We start from the raw sequence: 25,596 nt of genomic DNA, 5'->3' as shown, positions 1-25,596 counted from the left end.
GCTGAAAAAAGCCATTGTTCGCGAGTGGGCCAAAATACCTGCAAGTCACATTCGGACAGCTTGCGATTCATTGCTGGACCGTCTCAAGGCCATAGTAAAGGCAAAAGGTGGTCATATTGAGCAAAAGTCAATTGATTCTTAATTTTGTATTATTTTCACACATTTTTTACTTTGAATAAAAGTAATTTTCCAAATTAAATGTATGGCCTTTTTAATTAGTTACACTTCGAGTGATTGACCCCGTAAATATATCATTTTGTTCCTTCAGTAACCATAGGAAGGCACATACCACAGCCCCAGTAAAGGAAAGATTTCAGAAAACTGAAGCTGCCAGGTCAGAATCAACCATCAACTCATCAAGAGCTTACTGCGATATGTCTAAATTTTGTTAAACCTAAATAAACTATCCTGATTTCTACTTGAATAATGTTTGCATACACTCGTCGGAGATGGCAAATAAAGTACTGTACACATGGTCATAGTTATGTACGACCAAAATTGGCTTAAAACAAAAGAGTTACAGAATATGCACGTTTACATATGTATGTGCTGGTCATAAAAATATGACATAGATAAAAAGTTCTGCAATAAATGTTCACCACCCCCAAAAAATCAAGATAAAGCCCAAGCGGCCATTGTCAAATGGCATTTCGTGCGTGTTGCTTGAACGGTCAACATTGATTTGCTTTTATCTCCATTGTCCTTTAATGACTTCACTCAACTCATTCGCCAGATGGACAACTGCAGTAGTCGCCTTCTTGCCATCACTCCAAATCAGTATATGTCGTAACGATTGTCACTGCATACGCAATTAGTCACGACCAGTGATATGGTCAGTTGTGATTTGTAGGTAAAATAGGGCACTACTACCTGTGTTGGTTGCGGATACATTTGACGAGCTGGACAAACGTACCAGCAGGAGCCGCTGGAGTGACCGATTTCGATTGAGTTTATGTGAAAATTTTGGCAATTATTCTTAGCTCCTATGCAGTTTCTTTGAAAGCGACATACAAGTGCACCTAAATAAGTGAATTATGCGAGTGTTGTTGGTATTGGGAATTCTAGGACGAAAATGTCGAAAACGAACATGAAGGAATGGACGAGAAAGTTGACCGAAACGTTGACATTATTTCGACGTAGCTTAATTTTACAAACCAAAGAGTTTTTTCAAAATTCTACCTTACATGGAGTGCGTTACATAGCCGAATCGGGACGTCCGGTGGGTGAAAAGTAGGTGAATGTATATCAGATCTAAAAGAGAGATTAATGGCGTGTAAGTGTACGAAAAGGGAAACATAAATCGTTTTTCTTATAGATTTATGTGGTTTTGCTTTACAACGATTGGAGCTGTGACGGCTTTGGTGATTATTATGAGTTTGTGGGAAAAGTTTCAGACTAATCCCACCATTACTGGTGAGTGCCAATATCAATATAAGTTTGTACATATGTATGTGTGAATTTAGGGTGGCTTATTTTTGCGGAAAAACTGATAACATTATATTTTTTGGAGTGGACTTGTTGTTGCTGTAGCAGCATAAAAATTCTCCATATATGTAGGGGGGAATGCCGCTAGAGTGACAGTGCTTGGCCGGATATGAATCCGGGTCGTACCAGTAGCGTGGGACCGACTGACGTGGGAACCATTTTACACGAGTTTTCAAAGTTAGCTTAGAATGATTTACTGAAAACGCACTGAAAAAATATATTATCGGGTGTTTTTTAGCTGTCGATATCGATAACTATGGTTTGACTGCTGAGAATGACAGACAATTCTGTTCAGTATGGTTTGGCAATGCAACTTCAATCGGTATAGGAAGTCGTCGCTAAAGCTGGACTGGTTTTCAGCACCTCTGTAACCAAAGTGATGCGCACAAGCACGTAAAATACGCATTTTTTTGCTGATCGATCCAACTGGGAACCAACTGGAGAAAGTATAATGTTTTTGCTATCTGGGTATTATCACTTGGGTGTCAGGTAGCTCGAGCGAAGACATCAAAAACCGCATCAGAAACGCTCTAGCAATATTTAGCTCCAGTCTGGAAAGCATAACACTTTTCACAACGCACATAGCTGAAGATCTCTGATTCTAATATCAAGTCATCTTTACTCTATGCCTGTGAATCGTGAAATGCAGCAGCGGCCGATATAAACTACAAGTTTTCACTAAACGATGCCTTGGCGAAATCCTGATCATTTTCTGACCATACGCAATCTCGAATGCTGATTTGTGGAGAAGAACTCAGCAAACCCCCAAGACTCCTTGAGATTTGCAAAAGAAAATGAGGTTGGATTGGTCACGTTCTTGGTATATGGATATGATAATATGATAACTTAACAAGATTGGGTATTGCGTGAAATCCCCAAGCCAGCCGTAGATCAGGAAAGCCATCGAACACCTGGAGACGATGGTTGGATTTGGAAACGCACGCCGTAAATTTTAACCTGTAATGAAGCTAAGAGACTAGCGCAGAACAGATCTGAATGGAAGGAATTTGTTGTGGCTCTTTGATCCTCCCTGGAACCATACGAATTAATATTAATAATAATAATAAAGTTTAACAAATCATCATGAATCGTTTAGCGCCAGAACAACGCTTCCAAATTGTGGAAATTTACTTTGAAAGAAAAAAATCTGTTCGCGAAGTTCATAGAGCACTGGTAGCATCGTCGGATCTGATTACTTTCGAAATGAGGAAGGAGCTGCCGTTACGGTGAATGGCGAGCGCTATCAAGCCATGTTAACTGAATTTTTATTTGCAAAAACTAAACAGCTAATTGTGCTCAACAATCGATTTACTGCGTTGAATATCGCAAGCTTTGCGCCATACGGCCAGATTTATTGGAAAAAGTAATAAAAAATTGGACTGATCGAATGGGCCATGGAACTCGTAGCCGTGGTGAACATATCCTGGTTATTATATTCAAAAAATAAATGACATACAATTATCTACCAGATAGGTAGGTAGGTGAAGTGGTTGAAGTGCCAATCTAGCACTCCTTAAGTAGCACTAACCAGCCGTGTTCATACCATTGGAGGTCTCCAACAGGCAGATATATACAGCCAGCCAGAGCTGTTGATATAATGGAGGAGATTGATTGGATTTAGGTTGGTGCACTGCCCCAGGCTGTCGAAGAAAGGAGCGCCCAGTGACCTTAGTCGCCTAGCTGCCAAACCCGAACATTTACAGAGAAAATTCTCTACAGTATCTTTCTCTGAAAGGTCCCCACAGCTTTTGCAATGGAGGTTAATTGGTAATCCTAGCTTTTTCGCCTGTGTGCCGAGCGTCCAGTGACCGGTAAACACAGCTACGAGTTTGGAAAATGAATGGCGAGGAGTCCAAAGGACTTTCTGAGTAGTTCATATATCGTAAAGGGGCCAAAAGGTTTTCGAAATAGCACATGAAGAAATTGAGCTCCATCTTTTCTTCGGTTTCCTGAGAAATAATTTGTGCAGTTCCTCTTTAACAACTGTCAGAGGGTTGCCGATGGCCGGGTAGCAGGTCTCTGAGGCCAATTCAGTCCCCTTCCTGGCGAACTCATCAGCAATTTTATTTCGCTCTATGTTCCTATGTCCTAGAACCCCTTGGATCTCCTTTTTACAGGAGTTTACTAGTTTCATTCTGCACCATGGCGTCGTCAGAGCCCTGATCGCGGCTTGACTATCGGAGAAAATGTTAACATCCCCCTCGCTTCCGTGTTTCCTAAGCATTTTGCATGCATGCAGGATCGCAAAGACTTCTGCTTGAAAAACACTAGCAGTATTCGGCAGTTTAAAGGAGATAAATTGGCAGATTTAGAGAAAACCCCCGCTCCGACCACCGATTCCATCTTGGAACCGTCAGTGAAGACAGATCCAAGATGGTGCAGATTTTTCCCTACCAGATTGTAATAAAAAAATGCATACCAACAATGTTTCTGCTTTGTATTATCACTTTAAGTTCTAAATTTGGCAGAAGTGAATCGAACCACTGTACCTCAGTTGGAATATGAAAGGGTAGCAAAGGCAAACTCTCTCTCTCTCTTGAAGTTAATATAGGTAAAGTGATCCGAGGAAACCAATACGGAATATTTATTGATCGAAACGAGAATGCGAAGATTTTCTGTTGAAAACTATATCATTAGGCAACATGTTATCCTCTTTATCAGACCGACGAGCTACAACAGTGTCCTATATGTATATATTAGTTGAGAGTATCAAACAGCTCAATAGCGGCACCCGGTCTATAGAGAGTTCTGACGTTCAAAGTGTATAGTATATCCTCAAATCGATTTCCTTATAGCGTAAGCGGATGACGTCATCAAACGGGGGAGTCCTTATACTAGACTTATATGGAGTAAATTTTATTACATGGTAAGTACGAAACCCGACGCAAAACTCTTAAAGCTTGGGGACTCACTACAGACATTAATTCGCTACGAACGGATGTACGTAGAATACACAAGGGACGTCACGCGTAGGCAGTGTGTCAACTCGAAGCGAGAGAGAAACTAATATTGTTTATGATATTTACCATGTCAAATGTAATCACTTACTTTTCTTTGTATTTCCTAGACCCCTATAACTACCGTTTTTCAATCTCGAGAACCTATGTATTGGGCATGGGAATAAGTTTCCGTCCTTTCTTAGCCAAAGTTACGAATTATTTAAACAATTAAAAATTAGATACTATTATGTGAAGTATGTGCCATGGGAAGCTACAACTTTACTCCATCTTGCAGGCAGCATACGGATTTTTCTGACGAATAAGGACTGACTGCATTGAACGGAACAGATGGTAATCCGAAGGTGCAATGTCTGGGAAATACGGCGAGTGGGGCCAGATTTCCCAATTCAGTCCCTTTAAATGTTTCTGCTCCGATGTAGACGAGTGGCCTGGCGTTGTCATGCAGCAAAAGCACTTTGTCATGTCTACCGTCTCATTCTGGCCTTTTTCCTTTGAGAGCTCGATTCACACGCATTAGCTGCAGTCGGTAACGACCCAGACAGTGATGGTTTCAGATGGTTTAAGAGTGCATAATAGATGACACTCTTTTGATCCCACCAGATGCACAACATAACCTTTATTTTTTTTCGATATCGATGGACCTGGTTCACCTGGCAGGTTCCAAAATTTTCGACGCTTAGGATTATCATAATAGATCCATTTTTTTATCGTCAGTGACGATGCAATGCAGAAAACCTTTTCTTTTCTGCCGTTCAAGAAGCAGCTCACACGTTTCTCGGTATCCCTCTCCTTCAATTGATGTGGCACACAGTTACCTGCTTTCTGGACCATTCCCATCGCATGCAAACGCTTACCGACGGTTGATCTGTCAACATCCAACTCTTTAGACATATCATCAAGGGTTCGACATGCGTCTTCATCCAAGAATTGTTGTAGTTGAGTATCTTCGAATTTTTTCGGTGCCCCTTCGCGATCTTTATCACTCACGTCGAAATTGCCACTTGCCACTTTGGAAGCGTCGAAACCACACTTTGCAATTTGCATTTGATGGAGCGTGATTACCGTAAATATTGATCAATATACGACACGTTTCAGCTGCACTTTTTTATAAGGTAATAATGAAGCATGACTTCGCGCAACTGCCGTTTTTTCGGGACGAACGTATACATCGAATGTCAGCTACTGCGATCGAGACCTCACATATGCACCGTGAAATCACCAGTATATTACTAGAGCGAAGACAAACCTAGTATCAGCAGCGACACCTCCTTTACGAGGGGGGAAACTTTTTCCCATACCCAATATGTCGGAGTGCTAAAATGACGGGCAGCAGGTGACGGGTTAATGTAAGCATTAAATATTTTGTACTCTACAATAACTGACTTGACTGGGTAGCTATGCTTTGATACTGTACAGATTTGATATTATACCCAATATTATTATGCCAATTGAAAATATAACTATAATATATATATTTAAAAAAATTCTCGAAAAAATATGAGCCACCCTAATGTAGTTACTATATATTTGCCTCTACATACTCTCTTATTATTTTATGCTTAGGGTTGGACACCGATTTCCATAATCAAAATGTTGTTTTTCCCACCACCGTCATTTGTCCGGAAGTTCCCTTCGATCATGAAAAAGCTTACGACTGGGCGTACAAAACATTATCGTAAGTAGCAGTTCACATTTAAACCCTGCTTAAATTACTAATAATATCAATTGTGTTATTTTTATGGCAGAAATTATGACCATCCCACGGCCACAATGATTGCACCTTTTCTTGAAGTTTTAACATCCCTAAATTTCGAAAATGTCAATGAGGCGTACGCTCTATCCCAATCGATACCAACAAAAGTGTTGGAGGAAATGAATTTGAGAGAAGCGGCATTCAAGGTACATACATAGATATCATAAAATTGAATTGAACTATATTGTAAAATTAATAGATTTCGTATTAAAAATCAGATGTTTATATTAGAAATTGAATTATGTGTATATAGATTAAACTTATCTCAGGCAGGCTAGCAGAAGTGTAGAGTATCATACAGACCTTACATTTTAGAGTTTTGAAATAAAAGGGAATTTATAAAATAAAATGAACCCTCAACACTTGTAATAATTACGATATTCAAATTTTTTTACCAATAGCTGCATAACAGATTTTAGCAAAAATATTAATGGTTTACAGATTTTGCTACCGCAATCACAACAGCATTTAGTACTTACAGTCTGTGTCAGAAGAAAAAAACCGTTTTTTTTTTTGGAACTTCAAGATATATTTCGTTCTGCTTTTTGCTGCGTAATAGTCCCACTTAAGGACTGCGACGTCAGTGCTAACTCAGTTTAATGTCGTTCGAAACTTTTCCGAAAACGCAACCAAACAAAAATGAGTGAGAAATACGCGAAGAATTTCGAGGCGGTATTTTTATGCACACATTCGAAAGGGCCAAAATTATCTTCCGCCACGGCTGCAAAAGTGATTAAAAATCAAAAAAGTTTGTTGTGATATGGAATCAGCGGTATAAGGAGTATAAACATGTTGATGACTTTTCCTAGCGCGGCTTGAAGCGAATGACGACAAAAAGGCAGAATAAAGTGATCGTCCAACATTTTAAGCGAGACCCAAGCACGTACAATTCTTGCTAAAAAGGGAATAGATGTGAGTACCAACACCATCGAACGATGACTGAAGGACGCGAACATATCCTACCTTCCCACCTCACAGACATTGAAAAACAACAAAACAAGAAAATGGGGTCACAGTAATGGACAGGTCTTCCCAGTCCTCAGACGTCAGCCCCATTGAAAATGTGTGTGGAATTATGAAAACGCATTTTGCCAGAAAACTAGTCCACGATTTAAAGCAACTCGTGCGTTAAGTTCACAAAATCTGGCCCTTTTTGTCCACGAGCTACGCCGAAAAGCTGGTTCAAAGCGTGAAGAAAATGCCAGGCTATATTCGACAACGATGGAGACTACACGACTTATTGAGTAATTGCGACTCATAGTTTATTACATAATTTCATATAAAAAATTTTTAAATATGTATCTTTTATACTTCATAAATAATCACGGTTCCGTTTTTCTGACACAGACTGTATTTCGGAGATTAATACTCACTAATAGTTACTAGTAGCAGCTACCGCCGCGGGCGTATGGCTTTCATTGCAGTATTCCAACTCTGTTAATGGGGAGTACTAAATTTCAATAACGAATTTTAATTTAAAACTTACTACAACTAAGCTTAGGATTATGGATATACAGTATAAAGTAGAAGTTTTGATACCCTAGAACTTCGAAGATGTTTTATAAAAAATATCACGAAAGTTTTTGAGTATTTTAATATTTTATTAAAAATGAAAAAAAATCCTATTGTTCCCGTGTGAAATTTAAGAAAATATAAAATGTAGACTATCTCATTCTCAAATAAGAAGGAAAAACTCATAGAAAATCTGAAGATTCGCACAGCAGAAGTGTTGATACTCTTGCAATAAAGTATTTATGTATGAAAAAGTTTAATACCAATTAGAGAAAAATTACATTTAATATCTAGTAGGATATCCTCGTTATGAATAACACATTTTAGTCGGTCAGGCATTGAGTGAATCAAGTTTTTTGTACAGGCTGGGCCAAATAAGACCTACTAATGACTAAAGACTACTGCCTAGAAGTATGCACAGTTGTTCCATCGTGTTGAAACCACAGGTCTTATTTGGCCCACCCTGTATGAACCGAATTTACAATATAGTTTGCCATTCGACTTGGAGCAAGCTTTTAAGTTTATTTGTGGAAGTTATGGGGTGTTTCCTTAAACGTTTTTTTTATGTAGTATTACCCACATCTTCGCTATGTGTGCGTTGTGTTTGGGTTCGTTGTCCTGCTGGAAATAAAATCCACCATATAATCCCATTTCTACAGGGTTTTGAGACAAGTTTTCTTGAAAGCTTTTTAAATATACTTCTTTTGTCATTATTTCATCAATAAAAACCAGATTGCCATCTCCTGATTTGGACATGCAGCCCCAAACCACGACGCCTCCACCTCAATGCTTGACCGTTTTATGTGTATTTTTTGGATTTAATTCTTCATTTCGCTTCCTCCACACTTTAAGTCGCCCATCATATCCGAAAATATCATATTTCAATTCGTCGGAGAAAATGACTTAGCCCCAGAAGTCAAATTCTGTGAGTTTCTAAGTTCTGACCAATTCAAGCCTTCACTGTATCTAGTATCACTGACAAAGGGCTTTTTTCTAGCAATACATGCCTCATATACATTTCTCTTGATTGACCTTAGCACTGTATCCCATGAAACAATGGTGTTTAGAGAAGTTAGCAATACTCTCAGCCCTATCATAGAATCCGTCGTAGACTGTTTTTCGTAGAAACTAAGAAATTGTAATCATACAATTCGAAAGCTCCGAACGTACATTCGAAATTCGCAGAGTAGCATTCACCGAATACACTCCTAACGGCAAATCTTAGAGTTTCGTTCTATTATTCTACGACGAGGTTAGACTAACGGACAAAATTTAGAACGAGTAATAAACAGAGGATTTAAAGGAAAACAAATACAAAAAGTGTAAAATGTGAGTCCTATATTGACTAGACTATAAATAAAAAGAAATTTTTGAAGTATATGCATGTACTTTTATGTGACTTACACAGGTGTAAAGTGTAACATCACGGTAGAAGTTGTTGTTGTTGGCGCTAATAAAGGAGAAATCAATTATGGCATTGATCCTGTAGTAGCCCTTCCGGTTGTAGTAGAGGAATTTTTCTTTAAGGGGGGAAATAATTTTTATGTGCGTCCCGTCTACACACAAAATGATAAAAGGAAATTCATATTTTTGATAGAATTCCATCTTCCTTTACCGTTTTTCCTTGGCATTCATGTCGAGATTTACCCACTGAGGACACAATCGTGTTTGTAGTGACACCAATACGTCTTATAGTACATAGCTAAATGTCGACCGCCCCATTGGCACGTTGAAATCTTTGCCAACTCCGTGCTGATAGCCTTCCTCCTCAAGAAACCGTAAAGCAGAGGATAGTCGGAGAACTGGAGCTATACAGGGTTGCCAATATTCGACGGACCCATTTGGCAACCCTGTATCTTTTGACAAAGACGTCAGATCGCTTAATGACATACACATTTTTCGTGTTCACATGGAACACACGATTACAATTTTTTCGTATTCGTAATAGACATTCGTATTTGTAGGTTTTCTACGACGAATTCTATGATAAGGCCGGCTAGCTATTTTCGAAGCACTTTCGAAAGGATTTTTTTTCTATTGTTCTCTTGATAAGACGTCCATCTCTATCATTTAACTTCCTAGGGCGGCCTGATCTCTGCTTATTTTCGATCCATTTCTCATTTTTGAATCTTTGCATTACCTTTTGCACTGTTGCTTCACACCTGCTGATACTTTTACCGATTTCTGAACATGATTTTCTATCTTTATGCATGCGTACAACAATTTTTCTCTCCTCTAATGTTAATTATTTTCGAAAAAAAGTAAACACTTATGCGAATAAAGGAACTCCATCAGTCTGCTAACAAATATTGGGTCACTTTTTTTCGCCAAGATTTAACAAGTGGCGAATAGATTAAGCAACTGTTACAAATGATCACATGTCGCTAACGCGAGAAGAGAGCTGCCTTAAATTGCATGTGCTGGTAAGGCAGTGCGGTCTAATGAGCTATAGCCATAGTCGCTAGCGAGGAATCTTACTCGATAACTTTGTTGTTGCTCTCGCACGCAAATTTTTTGTCAAGTTAATCGAAAATAGAAATAGTAGGGTATGAAGATTTATGCTGTGACTGTATATTTAAGTACCTTTTTTTCTCGCACAGGTTCAAGTCAGTTGTGAAGATACCTTATCTGAGTGTAAATATCGCGATGAGCCTATACCCTGCTGTGATCACTTCAGTACAGTTTATACCGAGCATGGGATGTGCTTCGCCTTCAACAGTCGTTTCATATCAGAGGAGAAAGAAGAGTAGGTTTTTACCAAATGCAATAAATACATAAAATACTTATACTTGAATCTCATCGCATTTGTTTAATTATTTGTTTCGTATAATTGCATATTTTTCGTTACTCTTTGCCGTCAAAGTGTTGGTGGCGCTGCACCGCACGACCTTTATGAGACGGATAAAAAATGGGCTTTGTACTTCTTACCAAATGGGACAGCAAATGTAAGTATCTGAAAAGTTAATTTAAATTTTAAAAGACCATCAAACAAATTGCAACAAAAATCAACATATGGTATGTATGAATGCGGAAACAAAGTTATACCCAAAACTTTTAAGTTTACATTCCAAATTAGACTTAATAAGTATACAAAAAATATTATAATACATGATTTCAAATAAGTCTTAGCAGTACTTTGCTTATCACATATGGATAACAGATATAGTCTGACTAATTGTATACTAAAAGTTTTCATTTGTTGAGATTCACCGACTCAATTTTTTTTAAATAGCTAAAAATTCCGTATGCTAAAAAAAAATTACATGTAGGGATACCTGATTGATTGATTTATTTGAGATTTTTACTTCGACCATATGCTCTTAGGTGCCCTCACTCATCACAGCAGCTCCATACCAAGTTCCCTTATTAAACTCAAGACAGAGCTGGGAACAAATGGGCCTTTCTTCCTGCAATTGACCAAGATATCTCAACCTTCTCCACACTAAAACGCTGCGTGTAAGGAGAAGGTGCATTGGAGTATCCTGAGATTGGTCACAGAAACGACAAGGACCGTAGACCAAATCCCGATCATGTGCAGATGACTGCGTAGTCTGCAAGGCCTTTATCAATGCCCGTGAGCTTTGCAAGTTAATCCTTGGGGAGTTTTATGAGTTCTTGAAACTTCTTTTGGTTGAACTTCTCCAGTAAGGACTTCACCTGGTGCAAGCCCATAGTTTGGTGGCAGATAACCTCCCTTAGCCTTAGCTCTTCACTCCTAAGCTTCTCCTTGATGGTGGTTGTCCCGTAGCAAGGAAGTGCTCGGGTCCTATTAATTACGAGGCGTTCGCTACTTCGTTGCCAGTTATACATCTGTGTCTTGTGACCCAAATTATGCGGATGTGATTGTACATTCCTAACATAATCAATTTATCTATATACTCAAGAACGAGTGAGGACTTAATCTCACAGGATGCCAGAGCCTTTAGTGATGCGGGAATTGCCTATCGCTCAGAATGGCAACTCGCTCATTCCAGAAATACCTGGTGCAGTACCTCAATGCGCATAAAGTTTTCCATGTACTTTGTATGAGGAAAAAAACATGTTGTTATAGATAGTAAGGTAATACTTTTTCGGAGAAGTACACCTTTTTTTGGATGTTTGACCGTGCTCCTCTTCCTATTTGTGGTGTGCGTATTGATGTTATTCTACAAATGGAGGGACCTACAATTTTATCGGCCGACTCCGAACGGCAGATATTTTTTATGAGGAGCTTTTTCATGACGAAAATACACATTTGATAATATTATTCGGGCAGCAGTGCTTTTATTTTATTTAATTTCTCAAAAGCCTTTGAAACACCGCAGAGTATACCTCCTTTCCTTCAAGTGCATTTTCCATAAATAGGGTTATCCTGTTTACTTGGCTTATTGATGGTTTTCCAATAGATGGAGACATATTTTTTGCAGCAAATAAATATGCGATCACCACATCAAGCGATCCATTCACTACGAACGCAAGCGTAAGGTCAGGTTGTACCCTGTCACCCTTTCTCTTCGCCGTCGTCTTTGATGACGCCATGAGCCAACTGACCCTGCACAAAAAAGGCATTGTAAGGAGTTTCCCCAAACATCTTGAGAACCTGGACATCGCCGATGGCATCTGCCTCCTCTCTCACAAACTCTTTGCCATGCAAAGCTACGAGAGTCAACCACTATAACGCAAGGCAGATATTGGTTGATGGATGCCCGGTGGAATTTGTTAAAATCTGCTATCTCGGCTGCATCATCACGGCAGATGGGGGAGCAGATGAAGATGTCAACTGCAGGGTAAACAAAGAAAGGGCGGCATTCGGCCGATTGCATACAGTATGGGGGAGTTCGCAAATCTCCAGGCGCACTAAACTACGAATATTCGGCTCATGCGTGAAGTCCGTATTGTTGTTCAGAAGTCTCTAACAACATCACACAGAGGCTACAATCCTTCGTCAACAAATGCCTCCGCATCATCTGCAGAATATTGTGGACGAAGACCATCAGTAATGACGTACCGTGGATACTAACGAACGAGGAACCCATCCTTAGGCAAATCAAACGCAGAAAGTGGCGATGGATAGGTCACACATTGCGAAAACCACCAGATAGCATTACAAGAATGGCACTGGGCTGGAACCCGGAAAGGAGCAGAGGTCGCGGTCAACCAAACCACGCTTGGAGAAGGTCGATGCTGCGCGAACTAGCAGATTCCGACATCTCATGCAACGGCGCAAAAACAGCAGCCCAGAATCGTGTACGATGGAAGAGTCTTGTCGAGGCCCTATGCTCTCGAGAGAAGTGAACAAGGAAAAAAAAACATCCAATGATGAGATCATGGAATGATCGAAAGAAGCATTCCTCAGAAAATACATGAAACTTTAGAGGTCTGCAAACGCGTATATCGCATACGACAGAAAGATGAGCTGAATGAGCCTTACCATGATAAAGAGATAGTTCAGCAAATAAAAACCACGCAGCTCTTCTAGCTAAATCATGCCATCAGAATATGTACGAGTGCTCTAGTTCTGAAAATATTCAATGCAGACTTACTGCGCTAGAAAACCAAGTGTGGAAGGCCACGGATTCATTCGATATTTCTAACGAAAAGTATCATGGAGAGAGTGACTGAAGCGCTCTTTTTAACTCGGCCAAACTCGCTTAGGATGTTACGAAACCAGGCATAATGAAAAAAACTTCGCATATTCTCTTAGCTCTGGATTTAGTATTTATTGAGACGAGAAGGGCATAAAGAACCACATGTTTCACATTGTTTGATAAAAATAAATTATTATATTGTTTGATAAAAATAAAAATTATATAGGACTATGAATAAGTTCGTGCGGTTTTTTTTTCGAAATTTGAAACTTTATTGACGTAAAATGGTTACAAATTTAATATTCAAAATATTGTCCATCGCTTACTACTACTTTTTCCCATCTTTCTGGCAATTCACGGATTCCCTTTGTGAAAAATTCGGTCGGTTTTGCCGCAATCCACGAATCGATCCATTTTTTGACTTCATCGTAATTACGGAAGTGCTGGTCAGCCAGGCCATGTTGCATCGATCGGAAGAGATAGTAATCGGATGGCGCAAGGTCTGGACTATACGGCGGGTGGGGTAGGGCATCCCATTTGAGCGTTTCTAAGTATGTTTTGACCACTTGTGCAACATGTGGCCGAGCATTGTCATGTTGCAAAATAACTTTGTCGTGTCTATCGGCGTATTGCGGCCGTTTTTCTCGCAGTGCTCGGCTCAAACGCATCAATTGTCGTCGGTAGACATCCCCCGTAATCGTTTCATTCGGTTTCAGTAGCTCATAATACACAACACACAGCTGGTCCCACCAGATACACAGCATAACCTTCAGGCCATGAATATTCTGCGCCGACGTCGATGTTGAAGCATGGCCAGGGTATCCATACGTTGCCCGACGTTTTGGATTGTCGTAATGGACCCACTTTTCATCGCCAGTCACAATTCGATGCAAAAAACCCTTTCTTTTGTGCCGTTGAAGCAGTTGTTCGCATGCCATAAAACGGCGTTCAACGTCTCTTGGCTTCAATTCATACGGCACCCAATGGCCTACCTTTCGGATCATTCCCATGGCTTTTAAACGTTTGGAAATGGTTGATTGATCAACTCCCAAAGTTTTTGCAACCTCTTCTTGCGTTTGAGCCGGATCTTGATCGAGCAATTCCTCCAATTCGGTATCCATGAACTTTGGCGGCGCACCCTCGCGTTCTTCGTCTTCCAAGCCAAAATCACCACTTTTAAAGCGTGCAAACCACTTCTGGCACGTTCGCTCAGATAGAGCATGCTCACCATAAACTTCCACCAAGATACGATGACTTTCGGCTGCTTTTTTCTTCATATTAAAATAATGAAGAAGAATTCCCCGCAAAAACACATTATTTGGCACGAAATTCGACATTTTCAAGTGTGGTAAAAATATTGTTGTTTACGCTTCAAATAAAAAACTTATACTGACGTTTGTGCCTTACGACAGTAGCTCTCCAATGAATGTTTGGAAATGTGGATCGATGGAATAATAATCAAGTTACGCCATCTGTTGTAAAACCGCACGAACTTATTCATAGTCCATTAAAAAGTCCTATGGGTACTCCTAAGAATCTAACTTGTTTGGCAAACATGCCCACTTAACGGACTGAATTGTTCGATGCCTTTCTGGTCTAACGTTCGAAATTTATTTGTTATGTATGTATTTCTATATTTTGCAAAAAAAATACTCGAATTTTGTATTTTCATATCTATTGAAACATTTAATTTCGCTCAATTTCTCTTCTTCGAAGGTTTATATTTTTTCAAATGAAGAGTATTTTGGTTGTGATTTCAATGCACAAATCGAATGGGAAGATAATCAGAGGGTGGAAGCGCGGATCTCTAAGAAGCAAACCTATACCACAGATGATGCCAGACAACTTACGATCGGGTAAGCGCAAAGGCCTAATACAGGGTACGAAGTGACATGTATGGGGTTTTTCATTAAGAGTGCACGAAATTTGGAATTCTTTTCATAAGCATTTGGTGTCGATATGATTGTAATTTCGGTCAAAGGACCGCCGCGGCTCCGCTGGAAGTGAGACATTCTAGTAGAACACGTTTGCATGACTTCTGCTCATAAATGGAGCTCGATTTCATTTAAGTTTCCATGAAATATGGACTTAAACCTGCACCAGGCAGTGTAGAGTAACCTCTTAAATCTTCCGCCTCTCTAGATCCAGCAATTCCGCTTATTTACGAAACTATCTACTTTACCTGAAATGAACTTCATCGCTGAAGAAGATTTTCTTTCCGAAACCAGGACGCAGGGCACGGTGCGTTAAGCGAAAAGATGTATCGTTTTAATAATAAATTTTAACAATTTCAACTTATTTTTGAATAAAGTGACACTTCGTTGTTAAACGTCAAGACCAATGTCGAGCTCGCATATTGAAAAACCCTTTACTAAACCAAAATTAACAAAAATAAATTTATTCGTATAATTAAAATCAAAATTATTTCAAAAATTACAGCCAACGCAAATGCATATTTTATGATGAGGTCAAATTGAAGTACTTTCCCGAAGGTTACACTTTCTCGTCCTGCATGAAAGAATGCCGCATGAAACGAGCCATCAAATTCTGTAAATGCAATCCGCCGTTTTATAAGCCAATACGTACGTTTTTCTATTAAATGAATCAACATGAGTGCTAAATAAACTTTTATTCCAATCAAATATAAGAATTTATACAACAAATTTAGTCCCGATTTACGCTTACTTATTCAAGTTTGATAATACGAATAAGAAGCACAAAGTGAAACGCCAGTACGACCAACAAACACCCCTCTCTCTTCCCCGTCCGCCCTTCTCCCACGCACAAAATGTTTCCCTTCCAAATGTTTCAATGTGTAAATCGGGACTTATTAATTTTCTTTCCAGCGAATGTTCCCATGTGTGGTATGTCGGATTTGCAGTGTTTGGGAAAAAATAAAGCTAACATTACAAATATAAAGGATTGCATGCAGTGTGAGCTGAGTTGTTCGAAAACGGTTTTTAACATTGAGAAATTAATTAAAAGGTCTGTACCAATGCGATTAATAAATACACTCGCCAGTAATTTACGCGACAAGGACGTTAATTTTATTGCTTTCTATGAAGTATTTCTTTTATTTTATTGCCATTTACTTTATGCTTTTTCAATAATAAAAACTTTCCTCTTTTTCCAGCACCGAAAATAGCGGCGAAACAGGTGTTTTAGTAGAATTCCTTACTTGGCCTATTATACGATATAAACGCGAGGTACTTTTCGGTTGGGTCGATCTATTGGTATCATTTGGCGGCATTGCCAGTTTATTTCTGGGTTTCTCGCTGTTGTCTGGTGTGGAGATTATTTACTATTTCACATTGAGGGCTTGCTGCATGGTCTACAAAGATCGGGTAGGTAACAAAACACAACAAAAACTTTAAAGAAAAAAACGATCGGAGTCAACGACTTAGGGTGGCCTTTCAGTGCTAGTTTAACTATGAACGATTCCATGCCATTTAATCCAAGAGCTGATTTCTGCATTTTGGGCCCAAGATAATAAAGAAATTGGCTTTATTGTTTTTCAAAATATTCTCCTTGGAAGTCCAAAGTGCATTCGCTTGAATCAATTTTGAAAGCACTTTCGCCACTCAGAAGTGTATACCTCCTAAATGAGTTTTTAAAGCTTCAGCTGCTGAAAAACGTTAACCTCGCATTATATTTTTGATGTTCGGGCGCAAAAAGAAGTCATTAGGCCCCAATAAAGAATTGTAAGGCGGGTGACTTAATGAGTATTTGAGTGCTGAAGAACTCTCTTGTGTGAGAAGATACGTGAGAGCTTACATGGTCCGGCACTCCAAGTGTAACCAATTAAAAAGGCCATAAATTTAGTTTGGAAAATTATTTTTATTTAATTCAAAGTAAAAAATATATGAAAATAATACAAAATTAAGAATCAATTTACTTTTGCTCGATATGACCACCTTTTGCCTTGAATATGACATTGAGTCCAGAAACGAATGGCAAGCTGCCCGAATGTGACTTGCAGGTATTGGGCCCACTCGCGGACAATGGCTATTTTCAGTGCCTCGAGACTGGTGAATCTTTTAGTTCGGACTTTGCTGTCCCAAATGACAAATGAGCCAAAGAAAATAATCCAATGGATTCGCGTCTAGTAAATTTGAAAGCCCTTGTGAAAGCCAACGAATAACAATTGTTTCGCATTAAATAACCAGCCGATTCGAGCTGTCAACTCCTTCTGCTACCTGAGTAGCATTAGTACCATCGATGACGGATCTGGAGCTGATATTAGTCGCAGACTTCGGAAAGCAAGACAAGCCTTTGGGTGACTACAACCAGTTTGGAGGTCCTCCCTTTCGTCAACTCGCATGAAAATAAATTTTTTCAATTCCAGGGTAAAGTCAGTACTCCTGTACGGCTGTGACTCGTGGAACATAGCTGCCAGCGATGTAAAGAAAGTGCAAGTTTTTATCAACAAGTGTTTGCGACGTATATTGAAATTATTTATTTTAGCTTGAACAAAAATGTCAACGAAAGCATTATCACAAGTGACGTCTATGAATATGTATGACATTGAAACGAACCAACAATCATCGGAAAGGCATCTCTCAGATAAGCACAAAACCTATCAAACCACGTTTTCTATCCGATGGATGACCGATTTACCAAGTTCAGGCATTAGTTATGATGAAAAAAAAAGATTCAGCGAGCAACTTCAGCTGCCATGTCACAGGGCGGACGCCAGCAGCCGATCTCTGCCCGCTGTCAGATGGCAACGAAGTAGTCTCAGTTTTTTGTAAACACATCCCCTGTTTCGTCAGCCTATCAGCTGATTCTGTCAAATTCGCTAAGAGCCGGTTAACGATTTGATATTGGCCAGACCTCTAAAATCGTTTCACCATGGTTTGCTATGATTGCCATAGTGTGGTGCACCGCAAATTCCACTCAGAGCATTAAATAGTAAATAAGAAGTATTATGTGAGATTGCTGAAGCCAAGGATGATAGATACCATGGTGAAAAAAAATGTTTGAGGGAAACTTTGGATTCTACGTCATTCGTTTTAAGTTTCACAAAATTTAGCTTTAGCTTAGTGAAACACAAAATGAATGACGTCGGCATATCTGTCAAACTCGCTCAGAGCCGAATAACGGTCTGCTCGGTAGTACACCTCTAAAAATCTTTTCACCATTTGCTGAATTTGAAAGAAAAATATGCGTCAGAAGAGGTAGAAGCAACTTTTGGTTTGTTCACCACCGGCTCACAAATTCCAACCGATACGCACTATTAGACCAAACACGGCGTTAATACCAACCCACAAACTTCGTTGTTGCTTATATCCCATACCCGTGTGGCATTTTTCCTAAGCACACGACGAAAACTACCAGTTTGCGAAAATCGTTTTGAGTTGATTGAGGCGAAAAAAGAGTATTCACAGAGAGACTAAACAGCCTGGAAAAATATTTGAAAATTGCAAAAAGTTTTCTGAATGTGTATTTGTGGCCATGAAAAATGCGTCGTGGGGAATAAAATAAATATTAAGGGGTCATGTAGGGTAAGAAGGCCGAAAAAAGCGAATTTTCCAGAATGTTTTCTGAGGAAACTTTTTAATTTATTGATCTAAAAATGTTTACACATGTTATGTTATCTTTTAACTGAATTTTAATACTTAGTATTAGTAAACTTATTTATTTGGAAAGGAGCTACAGCTGATGTCCGGGAGCTCCTCTCAAAATAGAATGCGGTGACCACTATATCTCTGAACTGCATCCTCTGAGATTAAAAAACCAAACAGATTTCGTTAAAGTAATGTTACATCTAGTAATTAATCGAAGAAATAAGCAAAATAAATTTTTTTGACAAAATGGCGGTTTCTCAAAAAAAAAAATTCGATTTTTGACAAAATGTCGGCCTTAAATTGTTTCTAAAAAAATTTATATATATTTATCGGTGAGAAAAAATCTTCGATTAGTTACTAAAAAATATATTTAAGAAGCTTGTGTTAAAATTTAAGACTAATCGGTTTAGCCGCTTTCGAGTAATGTTGGTCACCGACTTTGAAAACACCACTTTAACCCATTAATGACAAAGTATGATATATCATACGCAAGAAGAGCTTTTTTCAAAAATTCACCAAAAACCCAATATTATATAAAAGCTTTTTATATTTACAGGACGACTGAGATAAAAGAGCAATTTGAAAAGAAAAGCTTTTTAGTTGTCATTTAAAGGTCTTTTATTTACATTTTTCGCGTCAATTCAAGTAGTGTTTTTCGGAAAAGTGAATAATGCCACGCAGGTGAGCTTTATATCTTAAAAAAAAAAACCAACCATGAAGCATCGAATACATATAAAATGCAGTGAAAAATTCGCCCCGAAATGTGTTTTAGCTTTTTGTAAAACATTGCGTTTGTTTTATCATACGTAAACGCTACCCCAGTTAGGCTTTACGGGCATTCATATATTATATAATACCTTTTTATAGACAAGCAACAACTGAGGAGATAATTGGATGGCTCTGAATGAGGACGATAATGCAGTTATTAAAGACGACATCAGAAATGCCAATTCAATCGATGTGAATTTATTTCCACCTGAAGAACAAGAGTTATCCGATTGCGATGATGCAGATGAGTACGATGAAGGTATACTGGGCGACTTGGGCCGTGGGGTTCTAAAAAGGCCATGCGCGATAAATATTGCCAATTCAGAAGTGGGCATTGTACAGTTGTTTTAATGATGTGAGCAATTCAAAAACCTCGCGGTCAGTGACTTCCACTCAAAGGAAAAAAGAAAAAACCCACAATTCGTCGAAAGTGGTCCAAAATAGAACTAAAAACAAGAGAAGGCACAAACACAAAATACGCGTTCACACTCCGGATATTATAGCAGATATTTTGAATAACGATTTAAATCCATAACAACTTTTTAAACTAATTTTTGATGACGATTTTAAGAAATATATACAAGCACAGACTATAAAATACGCTGTAAACAAAGGATATGAAGCGGTGACCCTAAATCTTGAGGAATTGTACACATATGGGGTGGGTACAACAAAGTGACTATTCTCAACCATAATTTCACTTGATTACCTGATAAATTTATTAGTTGTATTTTTAGGTACCAGCTATTCGGATGTACTGGGGGACAGAAAGTGATGTATACAACCATTTAGTGGCAGGTTCAATGGCGCGGAATAAATTCAAAAAAATACATCGGTACCTTCATTTCAATAATAATACACAAATTGTAGTGAATAATAAAGTATTCAAAGCACTGCCTATTCTGGATCATTTAAATACAAAATTTAAAGTGCTTGAAAAACCATTTGGAACTTCATTTTCTGTAGACGAATCGATGGAGCCTTATTTTGGTAAGCATTCATTCAAAACCAGTAGAACTTCGTCCAGTTTCAGCACGAGAGAGGAAACGAGAAAACGAAACTAGATACGATGGAGTCAAGCACTACGTAAATAACTCAAGAATTCAACGCCGATGCAAATTTTGTGGCAAGTGTACGAAACTTATATGCATGAAAGGTAGTTTCGGATTGCACCCAGATAACTGTTTTTACAAATATCATGTAACAGACTTATCAAATAACTAAGAAATTTAAAAATGTATAGATGTATAATATGTCACTTTATAAATAAAATGTTGATTTGAATTCAAAACCTATATATATTTAGAAGTTTTATTTTCATAGAAGTAGCTCTCCGAATACGCTTATGTATGATATATCATACGCTTTGCCACGCCCACATCTTTTGAGATATTTTTTTGAAAAATGGAAGTGAACCGTTTAACATCAACGCAAATGCTTGGTGAAAATTTCAGTCACCTATCTTAACCCGTTTTATGTGTGAGCATTAATGGGTTAAGACAAACGGGTTGAAAGTTTGAAAGCTCTCTGAAACGCCTTTTCAAATTTGCATATAACTTCGAAAATATTCACTTGAAAGGTATTAAATTTTCTTAAATTCTTAAATAAGGGGTGGTTAAGTTTCAAGAACCGGTGTTGATTTTGAATAAAATACAATTTTTTTAGGAAATTATTATCACTTCTCTTTATTAATATAGGATAATATTGGTATGGAACAATTATGTATTGAACAAAATATCGGTCAAATGGCCGCCGCGACCTCGGCGGCACAGCTCCATCCGATGGTCCAAATTTTCGATGACGCTGAGGCATAATTGAGGTTCTCTTGAATTGTTCCTTTTCTTTCAAATAACCCCAAAAAAATAAGTCCAACGGTGTCGTTGACGTTTAGGTGTGGTTCACATTCAACATCGGCCCTTGAAATTCAACCACTCTTTATATGTATTAATGTACATACATATAAAGGGTGCTTAAAGAAAAAAAATAAAAAAATCGATTTTTTTGAAAATTCTTACTGTATATAACCCCTTAATTAATAAGTTACTTCCGCTTTATTGACACATTCCGGATACTTTTTGAATAAAAGTATATATTTAAAAAAAATTGTTTATTATTAATTTGTATTAGATACTTACATATTTTAAAAATTGTTCCTTTGCGTTAAATCGCAGCAAGAATTGTATGAAATCGAAGAGGAAATCAAACGTCGACCGCCACCTGCAATCGATCTTTCACTTCGTATAAAGCGCTATGTTTCGAACCCTTCAGAGCCCGTCACAAGCAAAGATGAAAACCTAACCTGTAACAACTTGAATAGCAAACAGTCCAACAATTTGAGTGACCGTAATAAATTGATTATGAATGTACAGCAGTACGGCAAGGAACTGAGCAGACGACGTAAAGCTGATAAGGTAAATTCCTTTAATATGAAATTGATTTTGAATAAATATTAAATAAAAAATACCCATAGGACTATACCGGCTATTCAAAATCTTTCTATAAGTCAACGAAGATACAACCTGATTACCCAGATTCAAAGAGCGACTGGCAATATCTGCCTTAAATTAGAAAATGTAAGAAAAATCAAATGCAGTTGATATTACGATATCAAAAAACACAAAAAAAAAAACATGGAAAACATTGCGTTACTAAGCAAACTGAGCACAGAAATACGCTTCAAGCACAGCTAATTTTCATAGAAATATTTAATAAAAAATGGTCAACATATTAATTTGGACTTAATAGCGATATTTATTCTGCTTCTAATGCTTGCAATCAATAATTTTTCAATATAAAATAAGAAGGAAAATAAAACAAGTTCGTCGGAATTACTAAGCATTGGTTTTCTTTTTTATTAGCGATGGAGAAACATTTAATACTTATTAATAAATATTTAATACCTTATACTAAGCAAAATCGACTACGGGATGTTCCTCTTTGGGAACTCACCAAAACCGGCTTTAAACATCTTCAGGCCGGTATATCACCAAGCGGTGCGAACGAGTATTTTTGCACTTCGCACAACTTCAATAAAAAACCTTTTAGCAGAGGCTGGCCTACCAACAATTGAAGAAAGAATACATCAGATTCAAGCGAGACTCATCCCTAACCTTCTTTTCCCATCAAACTCAATCATCGACCAAGACATCTCAAATATAAACCGATCCAAAAGCCCACAAAAAGTGTCTTCTGTTATGCAACAATTACTTGGAATCGCCAACAAGCTAGAATTATCCAATCTGGTGGTAAACTACCAAGCAAAAAACCCACCATGAGAGATAACGAAAGTATCCTGTGACCTTAGCCTATCCAAATTTGCAAAAAAAACTACATCACCCGACGCATTCCTTTCTATATTCCAGGAGCGCAAGGCATACTATTAAGCTGACAATTTGACTTTGTGGCACACAGATAGCTCTAAATCTGATAACGTACAGGCCAGCTTTGCAGTGGTTGACACAAACGGAGACACTCTACGGGTGCAAACTTTGCCGGTCTGTACATCTGTTTTTACTGCAGAAGCAGTTGCCGTTGGTCATACTATAAACATGGCCTTGCCAATGACCGTAAAACTCTCATATGCACCGACAGCAAATCTGTTCTCAAAGCAGTTCTTAACTCTCTATCCAATTCATCTACCATTATCAGAACAATGAGACACGCTTATTGGCAAGAAGGCTTCCTTGCGCTTACTTTGGGTACCAAGCCATATAGGAACTCACGGGAACGAGATGACAGACAGTGCGGCAAACAACCCGCCTCAGCACCGATAACAAAAGATCCCACATGCGAAAAGAGAGATATGCTGTCAGCAATTACACGATATCTCAACACCAGAACGAAACTAAAGTGGCTAAAATACATACACCCAGCATCGCTACACTACCATAAACCGAGAGCATATACCCCCATAATACCCCACCGGCGCAGGTAAAACACAAATAAAACATTTCTCCCGGCTACGTCTTGGCCACAGTATTGACACACATCCCTGACTGGGGAGCCACCTCCAGTCTGCGCACACTGTGGAGAAGCTCTCTCTTTAAACCATATATTCCAGGTTTTCGTAAACGCCAGAAATCATTACCTTAGGAAGAACTGGATGAAATTGTTAAAAAACCCCACATCCGATAATATCATCTCTATCAACCACTTTATAAAGCACATCCGAGCCCGAATTTGAATTAAGTATAAATTTTCCGTACTTAGTTTTTAGTATATACAGTGGCTCACAGTTCATTTCATGCAGGCGAACTACTAAAACTTCGATTGCTGTATTTTGAAAGCTAAAACTTTTTTGGAAAAAATTTAAATATCAAATAATTTATACGCGGAGCAATCAAAGATCACGGCGAGTGGCGGATAAGATGGAACGACGAGCTAGATCAACTGATAAAGGGCGAAAATGTTATACGTTGCATCAAAGCGCAGCGGTTAAGATGGCTGGGTCACATTACAAGAATGGACGGTACGAGGGCGCAGAAGAAAATCGTAGAAGCCAGAGTGTTCAACACTAGAGCAAGAGGACTAGAGGACGACATCAAGAAACTTAGGATAACGAACTGGAAAAAAGTCGCAAGCGTTCGAGAAATATGGAGGTCGCACGTGCAGCAGGTCAAAGCTCACAAAGAGCTGTAGAGCCAAAAGATGATGAATTGCAGTACAAAAAAGGTACTTCATATATTATATTTTTTTAAGTTTTAAATAAAAAATATAAAAAACAAAAACACAGAACAGTTCAAAATTGTATGTCACAGCTTATTTCATGCAGTATTCATTTTTTCTTAAATTTAAGTTAAACTAATGATTTAAAAATGATTCAGTCCTTTGTGTGGTACCCTTTATTTGGCTTTATTAACAGCATTTAACCTTTCTGGCATTGACTTCACTAACTTTTTCATTACTTCCGGTCCGATTTTGTTCCACTCCTCCAAAATTGCGGTTTTTATCTGATCTCTATTGCTTATGTGATGTGTGCGGATTTTTGTTTCCAGTAATGACCATAAATTCTCGATGACGTTCATGTCAGGTGATTGAGCCGGTGGTTGCATTCAATGCGGAGCCATGTCTGCACGATTGCCGGCTTATGTTTAGGATCATTGCCCTGATAGAAACGGAAATCTTGAGGTTTTCCAAGTTTCGCAGCACTTTGGAGTAGATTATCTTTTAGAATATTGAGGTAAATTGTTTTGTCCATAATACCCTCGACAAACACTAAATTTCCTACTCCGGCTGCTGACATACATGCCCATACTACCCACTGCGTTTCACAGTCGGTTTTATGTTGCTTTTGCGGAGCTCTCTATTAGGTTTCCGCCTGACGTAAGACATTCCATTTGAGCCGAATAGGTTGAATTTGGACTCGTTCCAGAAATCAAAACCTTTAATTTCGAGCTCAATAACTGTGCGCTAGTTACATAAACTAGAAATTCAAAATACCGTTAACCAAGCGACTAGCCGCCGCCACAACATAAACAAGTGCTTGCATGAAATAAGCTGTGAGCAAAGATACCGCATTGTGATTGCATTTCATCCCGTAGTGTGAGTGGGACTATATTTCCACGAATTCTACTCCTCTCATTTTGTTAGCAAATCATTTAACTAAATATTTGTATTACTTTTTTTTTTAAATTGCGACAATTTTTCATACTGCAAGAATTTAAATTCATATACTGAAACAGCATGAAATACCTGTAAGTTTATAATTATAAGCATATGTATATCATTTTATTTCTACACAAGCATTCTAGTCCTACTATTTTTAAATATTTTTGTAGAGCTAATAGCCCTGACAGCAATTGCATTTTTTTAATAGTAACGTAATTAATTTCGTTTAATTTGATAATAAATAATCATAAAAATAATTAATACATGAATATTCAAAGCCTGTACAAAGCGCTTAGACGCACTATTTCTTTTTGCCTATTTGCTAGTTAGACGCCCTCTGGTGAGAAATTTATACTTCTCTATCCAATGCATAGATG

The 25,596-nt window shown here is 38.3% G+C and overlaps 1 protein-coding gene across 1 annotated transcript; it reads left to right on the top strand.

Annotated features, from left to right (window-relative positions):
* Positions 1 to 856: 856 nt before the first annotated feature.
* Positions 857 to 22,408, top strand: LOC128856474 (sodium channel protein Nach). The gene is made up of 12 exons (XM_054091776.1): positions 857 to 1,230; positions 1,316 to 1,413; positions 6,009 to 6,120; positions 6,191 to 6,344; positions 10,311 to 10,456; positions 10,574 to 10,655; positions 14,994 to 15,133; positions 15,717 to 15,859; positions 16,124 to 16,262; positions 16,411 to 16,621; positions 21,784 to 22,023; positions 22,083 to 22,408. Exons 1-12 carry the CDS (start codon positions 1,073 to 1,075, stop codon positions 22,173 to 22,175), a joined length of 1,716 nt encoding a protein of 571 aa, XP_053947751.1. The 5' UTR covers positions 857 to 1,072; the 3' UTR covers positions 22,176 to 22,408.
* The last annotated feature ends 3,188 nt before the right edge of the window (positions 22,409 to 25,596 follow it).

Source organism: Anastrepha ludens, chromosome 3 (assembly GCF_028408465.1).
Source record: "Anastrepha ludens isolate Willacy chromosome 3, idAnaLude1.1, whole genome shotgun sequence".
NCBI classification, from domain to species: domain Eukaryota; kingdom Metazoa; phylum Arthropoda; class Insecta; order Diptera; family Tephritidae; genus Anastrepha; species Anastrepha ludens.
The sequence above is the reverse complement of the archived record's forward strand: the minus strand, read 5'-3'. Positions and strand labels throughout refer to the sequence as shown.

Bases quoted from the DNA above. Each gene is read 5' to 3' on its own strand.
- LOC128856474 (XM_054091776.1), top strand. From the start codon at position 1,073: ATGTCGAAAACGAACATGAAGGAATGGACGAGAAAGTTGACCGAAACG. The intron at 1,231-1,315 runs GTAGGTGAATGT...TTTTTCTTATAG, and splicing joins GGACGTCCGGTGGGTGAAAA to ATTTATGTGGTTTTGCTTTA. The intron at 16,263-16,410 runs GTCTGTACCAAT...CTCTTTTTCCAG, and splicing joins ATTGAGAAATTAATTAAAAG to CACCGAAAATAGCGGCGAAA.